Below are 13,231 nucleotides of genomic sequence, written 5' to 3'. Positions count from 1 at the left end.
TTTGGTTTTAACAGTCCACAAAAGCAATTTCCCTCTTTATTTATATTCATATTATATCTATTATTACTAGTCATTTTATATTGCTTACAAATGTTTCCAGGGAACCTATTGTTAATATCTGGGATCCCATGGTTTGCCAAGCCCCACTGATAGCTTCCTCCTGATGGTTCTCCTACACCTCGGGTGTAGGCATGAATACCAGGCCTCCCAGCCATGAGTGAACACACACAAACACCAATTGTCCAACAGTGGCATTTTGCAGAGCGTTCAGACCTGTAACCAGAGTTTATCATCGTAACGAAACCTCTCCCCCCCTCTCCCTGGAGCCCCCAAACAACACAGAAACTATTCTCTCTGCTTGTAAAATCTCTCATGAAGCGCACAGCGTGACATCCGATCTTTCTCTTTTGACGTCTGTATGTCCCAGGAGCTGAATCGGGCCTTTGTCGACGGGACGACCGATCTGTGTGGGAATCCGAGAGTCACTCGGGAGCTGAGCGATCAGGTAACCCCTGCGATGAACGAAACGTATCCTTCAGGGAGGGCGGGTGTCTGGACATTAATAGCGGCAGGCGGGAAGTCTGTTCTGACCTTGCTACTGTCGGAGGAATCTCTGTCTGTACGGTGGACCACTTTCCTGTTCACTTCCTTTTTGACTACATTTTTTCTCTTCCTATTATTCGATGGAGATTGACATCCTGGCCACACTTGGACCCGTTTCACCACAAGACTGAATGTGTGTCATAGTTGTTGCTTCCTACCTGGACATTTCTACATGACGCACATGGCAAGAGGCACTGCATGCAGAGGTCTTTGTTTCTCGAAGATGCATTCTTGATGGTTCGCCACGCGTATCGTTATCCTAGCAGAAGACCCTTCCAGAAGTTAAGAGCCAGTGTAGTGCTCCACCTTGTGGTGATGGGAGTCATGTACAATTGAAGGTCCTCAACATTTCATGGTCAAGATCATACCAGAAAATTAAGTAAAAAAAAAAGTTAGTTTCATGTATTATATAATATTGCATGACATCACTTAAAATAGAATCTGTAATACATTAAACTATTCTACCCTTTTTGAACATAACTTTCAGGTATGATCTTGACCATGAAATGTACATACATATATATATATATATATATATATATATATCGGACCAAAGCAAAAATTGTAAACAAAGTGCGATACCAAGCGGGGCTCTTTTGCCTAGAGGCCGCTGTTTGGTGGCATTACAGATTCTACCTTTATGTATATATACATTTTATTTTATTAAGGGTCCCCATTGGACACACACCCATAGCAAGATTAGCAACTCAAACACACCTCCATTTAGAACACCTTACATTCACATTATTGCCGCTCACATTATATAGAGATGAGATGTTGAAAATGGGAACTTAACAGATAATAAGGAAACCTCTCGACCCTCCTCTCCTCTGTCTCTCCAGAACGCGCTGCTCCAGGAGCAGAACGCCGAGCTGAGGCAGCGCCTGGAGGGCGGACAGGAGGCTGAAGTCGCCCAGCAGGCCATCAGAGACCGAGACGAAGCTATCGCCAGGTGAGCTCCTTTCTCTCTCATGTTTCAAGTTTCAAGTTTCTTTAATAGTTGTCATACTTTTATACAAAATGCTTCTTACTGTTACGCTCCAGAGACTGTGCTAGACAAGATAAGTATGAAATAAAATAGTATAGCATGTAAAATAGAAGTAAAAAAAAAAGAGGTCAGTGTTCAGTATAGACATATGTACAATGTTCGATGCAGAATAGAAGTAACTGAGTTACCATACAATATACAATATACTATGCAATGTACTAATATACAATACTATATAGTGCAAAGCAGAAATGGGATGAGGTACAATTTAGGTACAAATTACAGTAAGGTGTACGAGTTGTAGTGCAAATCCTTTACCAATAAATATAAAGTGTGTTTAGGTGATCTAAAGTGTGAAGAGTGGGTGCTGCAGTGTGTTGTTTGTTTAAAGTGAGTGTGTGCGTGTGGATGTGTGTGCTGTGTGCATTTGATGGTTGTTGCATAGTGTTTATTGTTCGTTGAGCAGCCTGATGGCCTGGGGATAGAAGCTTCTTCTGAGTCTTTCTGTGCTCGCCTTGAGACTCCGGTATCGCTTGCCTGACCGCAGCAGTTCAAAGAGGCAGTTGTTCGGGTGGCTGGAGTCCTTGATGATTCTCTTAGCCTTACCCCTGCACCGCTTGTTGTAAATGTTCTGGAGGTGTCTTTCTACTATTACCCTGCCCATACCTGTACCTCCCCTCCCATCTTCCCCATGCTGCAATGACCCCAGAAATTAATGTGTCTCAGAAAACAAAAGGAGGGCGATATGTTTTGGTCTTCAGAGCAAGTAGCTTGTATTTATTACACTCACTCTTCACAACACAACAGACACACAAAACAGTCACTGTTATTTATTTAACATTTATTTAACCAGACAGGTCAATTAAGAACCAATTATTATTTACACTGACGGCCTGGTGAGAGGACAAAAGACAGCCAAATAAAACATATGTAATACATGAAGCAAAACAGTTAAAAGGCTGGGTGACAATTGTAGGTGTGCGTAAACAACTCTGGGATGGAGTCCTTTAAAAGTAGTGCGGGGGATAAATTTGTCCATTTTCAAAAGGTGGCTTCTGCATCTCATTCCAACTGCTGGGAGCAGCCAATTGGAAGGAAGTGTTAACCCTTTTGACTACCACACTACAGAAGGTTAACCCTTTCACTACCACACTACAGACGGTTAACCGTCTGTAGTGTGGTAGTGAAAGGGTTAACCTTCTGTGGTGTGGTAGTGAAAGGGTTAACCATTTGTCATGTGGCAGTGAGAGGGGTAACGGCATCACCCCACTAGGGTGTATGGGTGAAGTAGACCAGCAGAACCATACCAACAGTCTACAGCATGCCAACATGGGCTAGTTTGCTGTGAATTAGTATAATTAATCTACATTACTTGTCCTGCTGTGAGTGGTCACTACACACATCCCCCCAGAATTCACAAGAACCAGCCCCAAAAACCAGGGGACCCGAAGGAGCCACCCAAAACATTCCGGTTGTCATGTGCAGGCAAAGGAGGTTGGGGTGGGAGGACGACAGGGCGTATACGTCGAGCAGGCACTTGACGGCAGGGCGAAGGACGGGAGTTGTGTCGAGGTTGGCCTACTGGGCGAGCCACCTCAACGGAGTGGTCCAGGTCTAGATGAGTCTGCTTCAGGCGGTCCATTCTACCCCCCCCCCCCCCCATGACGAGGACGAAAGCTTTACATTGCTGTACAGATCCTTGAGAGAAGACCTTACTTGTTTTCCTCAATACACAGTATTACACAGTATTAATTAGAGTACTCCTTTCTAGGCGTATCCCCTACAAGTCACACATACATGGAGGTATTTCACCAGAGGAGCTTAGAGTGTGGGGTCAGCCATTTGTGCCTTGCTCAAAGGCACTTTGACCGGCAACGGCGGTGTGGCTGTCAACAAGGGGATCAAACCCGTGACCTTTGCGGGTTGCCGGAAGCTCTCTCCACTAACCACCAGTCCGCCCTATCTACCGCCCCCTTGAGGTATTATTATTATTATTATGTATTATGACCAAGTATCTTCCTCCTTCATTGGGCAGGAAGAACCTAATGGAGGCGGAGTTGGTGCGGAGTAAGAATGACATGATGTGTCTGAACAACCAGCTGCTGGAGGCCATCCAGCGCAAACTGGAGCTGTCGCAGGAGCTAGAGGCCTGGCAGGTGGGTGTCGCCGGCCCGGCACAGTCTGTGTCTAGAGGGGCACTTAACCAAAAAACAATGCTGATTTTTTTTTCTATTTATTTAATATATATCATCTCACGCACATCCAAAAACTGTTTTGCACACATCCATTTAGTTTGGCAGGTATTAAATTAGTTTGAATATGACCACCAGTGATGTCATGGGGGACTTTATAATCATTGTGTTGTGTTAATTACAGCCCAATAAAATGAACACAACATAAGGATTCCAATGTCCCCGATGACATCACTAGTGGCCATATTCAAACTCACTTACTCTCAAATAACTGTGAAAGTGACTCTGTGCAAAACTGTGTTGAGTGTTTGGATGTTTGTGAGATTATGTGCAAAATAAATCAGCATTGTTTTTTGGTGAAGTGCCCCTTTAATGATCCCTTTCAGGCATGTGCCTTTTTTATTCTTACGTTTTATCTGAATCTTTTCTGAAATATGTGAGAGTCTACACCTGACGGGGGTTTAAGAGTTTGAGAGACACGGGTGGTTGGAAGGAAAATACTTTTTACTCTCTGAGGTGAATTTGTGAGTAGTCTGCAAGAAAAAAAAGATACTTAAATGTCAGTCTTTAGGTATGTCCTTATAATCTATCATTGTACAGTGTTACCAAAAAGAAACACAGCCATGTCAGACTGGAAGGATAATCGATCTCTCTCTCTCGCTCAATTCAATTTCAATTCAATTTCAATTCAAATGGGCTTTATTGACATGGGAAACATACGTTTACATTGCCAAAGCCAAACAAAACAAAACAAACCAAAAAATCAAACAGAGAAAACAAAAGAAATCAGTACATTACAGACGGAATTTCTTGTACAGTCTTTATGGTGGTTGTATTCCGCTGGATGTCCTTTTCTTGTCACAGCAGCTCACAAATCTTGCTGCTGTGTTTGCACATGCTGCACATGCAATGCTGCTGTGTCTCTCTCTCTCTCTCTCTCTCTCACTCTCACTCTCACTCTCACTCTCACTCAGTCATCTGTGCACCCTGACCTCTAGTGGTCAGAGAAAGGCAGTGTAGTGTATGAAGAGTTTAATTCCAAAAGAAAATATCCATTCTTAACTAACTCCTAGATTTATTGGCCAGATATACGTAACTATTCAGGATTTTTTTTTCTAGGCACAGAGACATATTGACAACAGAAATGATGATTAATTAGCTGACAATGGAACATTCATCATCAGTTACTGGTAAGGAGCACCTCTATAATCACTGCACTCTGTGGGCTCCTTCATTGTTCATTCATTGCGGTTGCAGTCGGTTCATTCCCGGGCGTTCACTTGATTGCTTCCTCATAGTTGGCCAAGCCACAATGAGCGATTAGGCTTCCGAGTACCTATAGTATTAAGCGCTAATGCATTTGTGTCTTTATAGAAATATAGATACAACCATCTTGTCATGGCATGCCACACGTTTTTCAATATAGCTTCAGTATTACAGTACAGGGATTTAATGCCACCAATGGAAAATATCACACTTGACCTGTTCCTGTTTTTATATTGTAATGTGGTTATGATGATGATGATACAGTAGATCCAGAGACTTGTAAAGAAACATGTCTATATAATGAGGAGATGGAAAAATCCAATTTAGGGAAATCCGTAGCATTAAAGATGGCGGCAACAGCGAAACTACTTGCTACAAAACAAATATTCAGGGGAAATAATTAAATGTGATTTTATGTTGAGGTGAAATGTGATTTTAAAATTAATCACAATTTATGCCAAAAAGGCTGGGAATTGCACAGTTGCCGTGGTAACTAAGGGCTCTGTGGCAGAAACCACTGGATAACACATGCGTAGAAGCTGGTCTAAATGGAAATATTTAAATGTTTTAAGAAATTCACCATTCTATGTTATTTACCAGTAATTTCAAAGATGAAAGAAAAACGATGACACGTATGACTTTGTGACGTCGTGACTATGACATACGATTCTTATATATGGATGCCTCTCTGACTCCAAGTCAGAGAGAGAGGGGTCAGGTGGGTCATGTTAGACCTGTTAGTCCACGTTATCAAGATGGCGGTGAAGTGAACCAACTTCCCTTTAGACAGACTTTGGTAGAACCTTGTTCATCCAACCCCCCAGGAACGCGGGTCGTTCATTAGACTGAGATGTTTGCATCATTGAAATACAATGCGTGAAAACACAGGGGACCTCTTCTGAAATATATTTGTATTCAATAAATTACATTAAAAAGTTCCAAGTGTAATATTTGGCAGAAAATGTGTTTTATATTTGATATATCAGAATCGCTTTATTCACCCCAATGTACACAGGATTTTGACATGGTGCAATACAATTTATTTAATTTAAAAAGGTTAAAAGTACAATCAATTATAGTATCTGTACAGCTTGTTGAACCAGTCAGTTGGTAATTCTGAGGTTTGGATAAAATGAGGTTCTGCTGTAAATAACGATGGTAATAATAATCCTAATCCTCTCCCAGGACGACATCCAGATCATCCTGAACCAGCAGCTGAGATCCCAGCAGCAGTCGGAGCAGCTCCAGAGGAAGCCCTCCTCCAGCGGCTTGTCCTTCTTCCGCAGGTCGTCCTCCTCCTCCTCCACCTGGGCACACAGGCCCTCCTCCGCCTCCCCCCCCTGGGCCTCGGAGGCCGGCCAGGACAAGGCCCAGTCCCCCTGGAGGGACTGGCTCAGACGGGGCAAAGTGGCGCAGCAGCACAGCAAATGATCCAGGCACCTTGTTTTGGAGACTGTATTATCTGTGCGGTGGGAGACACTGGGACATGGTGTGGCGCTCACTGAATGCTGTGGGTTAGTAGAGGCAGGACACACCGGTCTGGAAGTTGCAATGCTGGAGCTAGCCGTCGCAGTAGATATAACCACGTGGTCAATAGGAGAAGAGTCTGACGAGCGAGAGGCGGGTGGGGGGGGAGTCGAGAGTTAAAGGGGGTACTCGACCTGTTTTAAGAAGCCTACCTTGATTTGGTACAAATTGGGAGTCATTGATTCGAGTCCATCCAAAAGGTACTTGCGTTTGTGTTTTTGCTTTTTGAGATAGTGGGAAATAGAGATTACCAGTGTAAGTAGAAATGATTAGTGTAAGTAGGGAGTATTAACGTTTGTTGACACAATCTAAAGTGGAAGTCAATGGGGTGGTTCTCTTTTTTTGGAATATTTTTCGCCGGACCCCGAGGGTGCAGCCCTATATGAGGCAACGTCAGTTATTGACCGACTCCCCATTTTTTAAACGTGCATGTGTGAGGTTTAACTAGGCTTAACTAGGCTTGTTTAACATTACATTACATGAGTCCCGCTAGTTACCTATGTTGTGAAACAGTTAGGCAACTGTTTGATGGATGCTAACTGGAATTGATCAAGGACATTGTGAAAACTTCCACTAGCATTGTTAATCTCAATTCAATCTAGAAGAAAAATAAACTGGTCTAGGTGCTTTTTGGATGGTCTGAGATGGGCTTCTTAAAATGAGTGGAGGCAAGATTACACATTTAGCCAGATAACTCCTAATGTCAATTACTGTATAGTAGGGCTGTCAATCGATTTATTTGCATGTTAATCGCATGATTGCGTTAATCGTGTTAACACATGCATCTGAAAATGCATATGTAGGGGTTGCAGTCATGTGTGCATGAAAAATGGTTAGAGAAAGTAATCATAAGTACATATCAGTCACAAATGCTTCAATAATGTTGAATGGTGATCCATTTTGTGAATATATTTGTTCTCTGATATAACAATGTCTTTGGACAATCTCTGTTAAGATTATTGCTACCCAGCATAATTAGCAAGCATAGTGTAGCTCAACCTGTGTAATGTTACTTAGTATGTTGTATTATGAAATGAGACATTGAGGTCTGTATGTCAGAATGATCCAGAAACATAAACAAACTTTCCCAGCGGCTGTCAAAGTTATGGGAGGCGGTTTGGGTCAAATAAGAGTAACGTGATTTAAGGTTCAGATGAATAGAAAAAGTGACTGTGTTAATATTGACAGCCCTACTGTATATATAATTCTTTAGTGTTCAATTGGATATTGATTGTTATGTATTTTGCCTTACCCATCAACTGCCTCTCACTATGAACCAGTTGTTAAGTTAATTCATGATAGTCTATAGACATGGCTAACCTACTAGTAGTAATGCTGTGTGTTAAAACACTCCCAGTGAAGGGAACCACAGAACCTTCACCGACAAAGACTGAAACAGGCACTTCCTCACCTAAGCTAGGCGTGCACCTGGTTTTTGAAAGGCCTTGACAACCTTGAAGCCTTGAAGAGTCCTTTGATACGCCAGCAGTGTGGTCAAGGCTTAATTAAACACTAGAATTACTTTTCTTTTTTAGAAATTCCAAGACGAGACACGCCTGAGACTGTAAATATAGTGCCTTCTTTTGTAATATCTCTTATTATTGTGAAGCCATTTAAATGTAAATGTATAATTATATGTCAGTGTTTGTGAGAATACTGAAGAGTATTTGTTCAGATAGAACGGACACAGATTTTGCAATCAAATGATTTGTATGTCATCATGTCGTTATTCTGTCACCGTACAGAACGAATCTCAAAGCAGTCGGATAAACTGTATTCTGCTGACTGTGTTACAACAATGTCCAGATGTTCAATATGTAAAGCTGATCAAATGTTGATTGTTTTTGCAAAAATATTGTATGTATAACAAATGTGTTGCCATTATGTATCCAGAGAAACCTATTTTGCTTCTTAAAGTCCAAAATGAGTCCAAAGGTCAAAGATTATGATAAAAATGTATTAATTAATTCAAATAGACTACTAGTGGATATGTGTGTAGCATGGCTGTATGATGTTTCAATGTTTATATTGTAGAGAAATTGCCTTGTTTTCTAAATGAAAATACATTTTATGTGGGATTGTTGCTGGTTGCTACCCTCATTGGCATAGGATATTTGCTGGTTGCCCTCTTCATTGGCATAGGATAGTTGCTGGTTGCTACCTTCATTGCATTGGCATAGGATACTGTAGTTGCTGGTTGCTACCTTCATTGGTATGGGATTTTGACATTCTTAATTTCAGTTTTTTTCTTCTTCACCGGGCACTTGTCACGTTATCGAGAAACTGTTCCTACATTTGTCTTTCAGTCGCCCTAAAATGGCTTTTTAGCATTGTTGCATTTCTCGTTCTGACCAACGGGTTGCAGTTTGCTACAAGCTAATGAGCTAGCTTGCGGTCCTGTTTTTGAGTAATGCTAAAATGTTGACGTGCCAACAAATGTTTTACCCACAAAATGGCCTCAAAGAACGTGCGCTGCTTCTGTCATTTGACCTGTTTCCTAAAAGAACAGGCTGTTTTGGGCAAGACTTGATTTGAACATTAACCAAGGATAAAGGCAAAACGGAACTCCCATCGAAGCCTGCACCTTGTGAAAACCCATGTGACACATTCCAGGAAATGAAAGCAAGGTTACTTTATAAAAAGTGTCTTGCTAAAAAAGTCGTTTTATACTGTACTTGATGAGCACTTTAATTGAAGAGCCAACACCGGCTCTTTGTGTAAGACCAGTTCAATCTATACTTGACATCTCGACAACAACAATCACCATGTGCAACACTCGCAGACACGCCAACACAGAGCACCCACTGGAGGCTAACCATCTCAACACCATGGTATGAAAGCTCCTGGTCGAAAATCATTACATTCAGTAGAACACCATGGCATTTTACTGACATTCTGAGCCATGTTCATAGATTAGCTAAGTATTTAAGTGTGCTATTGCCTATTTGTTGATCCGAGAGAGAGAGGGCTCAGCCTCTTGCTCACTGTATTTTTTCCATTCTGCCAATATCGCAGTCGATGTTACTCTTTCATCACGTGTCTTATAGCCACCAGCTCCTCCCTTAAAGCCCACAGCTCCTCCAATAAAGCCCACAGCTCCTCCCTTAAAGCCCACAGCTCCTCCCCTTATAGCCCACAGCTCATCCCGTATAGCCCACAGCTCCTCCCTTAAAGCCCACAGCTCCTCCCCTTATAGCCCACAGCTCCTCCCTTAAAGCCCACAGCTCCTTCCTTAAAGCCCACAGCGCCTCCCTTATAGCCCACAGCTCCTCCCTTAAAGCCCACAGCTCCTCCCCTTATAGCCCACAGCTCCTCCCTTAAAGCCCACAGATCCTCCCTTAAAGCCGACAGCTCCTCCCCTTATAGCCGACAGCTTTGCACTTATAGCCCACAGCTCTTCCCTTAAAGCCCACAGCTCTGCACTTATAGCCCACAGCTCCTCCCTTAAAGCTGACAGCTCCTCCCTTATAGCCCACAGCTCCTCCCTTATAGCCCACAGCTCCTCCCTTAAAGCCCACAGCTCCTCCCTTAAAGCCCACAGATCCTCCCTTAAAGCCGACAGATCCTCCCTTAAAGCCTGCGATGTTTCTCATATATGACACTATGTGTTCTTGTTCTTCTTACAATGTGACAAAGTACCTGGTGAAAAAAAAAGACTAAAATCAATTCCAATGTCTCCCTTTAATCACTGGTGGTGAAGGAGGCAATTGCCACCCTGCATTGTGGGGGAGCGCTTTGCGTGTCTAGAAAGGTGCTATATAAATGTAATGAATTATTATTATTATACACTAATATCAGGTGACTGTTCAGAGAGTGGGTTGTTTCACACTAAGGAGGAAGGGTGCAATATTGAAAAAGAACAATAGGTCTTTCATTTTCAACTAGGAACAGTTTACATGGGCTTTTTTAAAGGATACCTCTATTCTGTCACAGTTTGATGATTTACATGCTCAATATTGTAATCTGATGAACTTGAAAAACACCAGACTTGGAGTTCCCTGGTTCCATGGAATGGCAGTGACATGAAGTTTGCTCTTCATTCACTTTGTTAGTTCGCCGCACGGATGTGACGGCTCGGCCTTGTAATGGTTTATTGTAATTGTTCTTGTCTTTCTTACATTGTGAAATAAAGAGGTTTTTCTTGAAAAGAGAAGATGTGTTGTTGACACAGGTGTAAGATTGATAGATAAGACAGATTGATTGATTGATAGATACTTGAGAGAATGCAGTACTTTAACATTTTAGTAATTTAGCTGACACTTTTATCCAAAGCGACTTGCAAACAGTCAGCAGGAGGGGTACACCTTGACGGCTAAGGGTAAGTGGCATTGTTCGTTTAGCAATGCAGAGTGCATGGTAGGTAGCAGTATAGACGTAGTATAGTGGATCGTAGTATAGATATATTAGCATACTACTATATGCTACTACTGTACATAGCATAGTAGATAGTATTATAGATAGTAGTATATACATAGTAGATATTAGTTAATAATACATAGTAGCATAGTAGATAATAGAAAAATACATGTTGCACCAAGAATCAAGCTTTTCACTGTAATGTACATGTACTTTATACGTGACAAATAAAAGCAAACTTGAAACGTGCAGTACATTACTTAAAATAATTATCCAATGCCGTCAAACAGTGACCTCTAGGCAAAGGAGTCCCGCTTTGATATTGCACTTTGTTTATTTAGTTTTGATCTGATGGGTGGGTTGAAGTTTAGTAACTTTTTATACTGTGGATTTCTCCAGACCTCTCTTGGCAGAGCCTGAGGTGTAGCCACTAGCCAGCAGTAGCAACCCCTCCACTATCCTCATTCAACTCCAACCCACACATCAGACCAAAACAAAACATGTGAACAAAGTGCAGTACTAGGGTTGCAAAGGGACGAAAACTTTCCATGGGAACTTAATCTCTGTTAATTGGAATGTTTGCCCAATTTCAATAACAATTCTAGCTTATAATAATAAAGTTATTTTCGGGGAGAAATACACATAATATGACATTACCAGGTTGTGTGGTGCATGTCTTTGTTGAACTGCAACCCTGCACTGTGCAGCTCACTCCATCACATGTGCAGGTAATTTCGAACATCACATTTAAGGGTTCAGTAGAATTACGACAGATTACCTGCACATGTACTTTTTTATTTATTTTTTCCTACTTCCCTAGCCCTATTTGTTGTCCTGATTGTGAAGCGACCTTGGGTTATATGAAAGGCGCTATAGAAATTTTATCTATTATTATTATTATTATTACAGATTTTCAGGATATTGCACACAAATATTGAGAAGAAGAAAGCCGAAGGCCAGACCAGCACTCTCAGATAATTTTTTTTTAATGGTAGCCTATAGTACAGACATGTTTCGGAACAGGTGTTCCATCTTCAGTGTAATAGGCTAACAGTGATAGCTTGTAAAAATGGGAGCTATAGACCACTACACTTCCGCGTTACATTGAAATCGGGGAGGAGATTGCGGGGGGGGCAAATGAATGAATGTGGATGAGAGCCTTGACATTAAGTGATTGCAGATACGGCTGTGGGGGTGCTAGAGACATGATCGAATAGACTTGTATGCGCCTGAATCTCCTGAACACGGCGGGAGACATTCCTAATCGATCAGAACTAAATTGGCAGCTAAAAAGACCGTTTTTAAGCATCGATTCCCCATGCACATTCGCAGATTGGCCACGGAGTGTGACGCAACGCACATCCACCCTGGAATGTTCCATTAGAGGGGGTGTTGTGTTGTGAGAATGTGAGCGGCAGGTTACGATATTTAAAAAAATTGCTAGCTATATGAGTACCTTGCCAGCTGCTTTTAGGCATGGCTGCTTGTTGTTCTGTTGTTAGTAGTTGATGCTCCAGTTGCCGCTCACATTCTCACAAGTCATAACACAACACCCCCTCTAATGGAACATTCCAGGGTGGATGTGCGTTGCGTCACACTCCGTGGCCAATCTGCGCATGTGCATGGGGAATCGATGCTTAAAAACGGTCTTTTTAGCTGCCAAAGTTCAGCAGTGAAACACTGTTATTTTACAGGTTTTCCCATTATTATTACAATCAAACCCCTTCAATTAAGTGACAGAACTCAAAGTTCAGCAGTGAAACACTGTTATTTCACAGGTTTTTCCTACATTTAAGATGAAACACCTTCAATTAAGTGACATAACTTAAAGTTCAGCAGTGAAACACTGTTATTTGACAGTTTATTCCTAAATTATTACGATCAAACTCCTTCAATAAAGTGACAGAACTTAAAGTTCAGCAGTGAAACACTTATTTCACAGGTTTTTCCTACATTTACGATGAAATACCTTCAATTAAGTGACAGAACTTAAAGTTCAGCAGTGGAACACTGTTATTTTACAGGTTTTCCCATAATAATTACAATCAAACTCCTTCAATTAAGTGACATCACTTAAAGTTCAGCAGTGAAACACTGTTATTTTACAGGTTTTCCCATTATTATTACAATCAAACCCCTTCAATTAAGTGACAGAACACAAAGTTCAGCAGTAAAACACTGTTATTTCACAGGTTTTTCCTACATTTACGATGAAACACCTTCAATTAAGTGACAGAACTTAAAGTTCAGCAGTGAAACACTGTTATTTTACAGGTTTTCCCATTATTATTACAATCAA

At 41.5% G+C, this 13,231-nt stretch overlaps 1 protein-coding gene across 2 annotated transcripts in view; it reads left to right on the top strand.

Annotated features, from left to right (window-relative positions):
• LOC311243740 (BICD family-like cargo adapter 1) overlaps nucleotides 1-10,650 on the top strand; it is a 95,112-nt gene extending 84,462 nt beyond the window's left edge. For both annotated transcript variants that reach the window (XM_084333080.1, XM_084333081.1), the window contains 4 exons: nucleotides 428-505; nucleotides 1,446-1,555; nucleotides 3,627-3,747; nucleotides 6,235-10,650. In XM_084333080.1, the coding sequence (XP_084189206.1) occupies nucleotides 428-505; nucleotides 1,446-1,555; nucleotides 3,627-3,747; nucleotides 6,235-6,480 (555 nt within the window). In that variant the 3' untranslated portion in view covers nucleotides 6,481-10,650. The remainder of the gene's footprint in view (nucleotides 1-427; nucleotides 506-1,445; nucleotides 1,556-3,626; nucleotides 3,748-6,234) is intronic.
• The last annotated feature ends 2,581 nt before the right edge of the window (nucleotides 10,651-13,231 follow it).

The sequence above is a fragment of the Notolepis coatsorum genome, assembly GCF_963971535.1.
Source record: "Notolepis coatsorum genome assembly, chromosome: 1".
Classification (NCBI taxonomy): domain Eukaryota; kingdom Metazoa; phylum Chordata; class Actinopteri; order Aulopiformes; family Paralepididae; genus Notolepis; species Notolepis coatsorum.
This window is presented reverse-complemented; position numbering and strand designations above follow the sequence as displayed.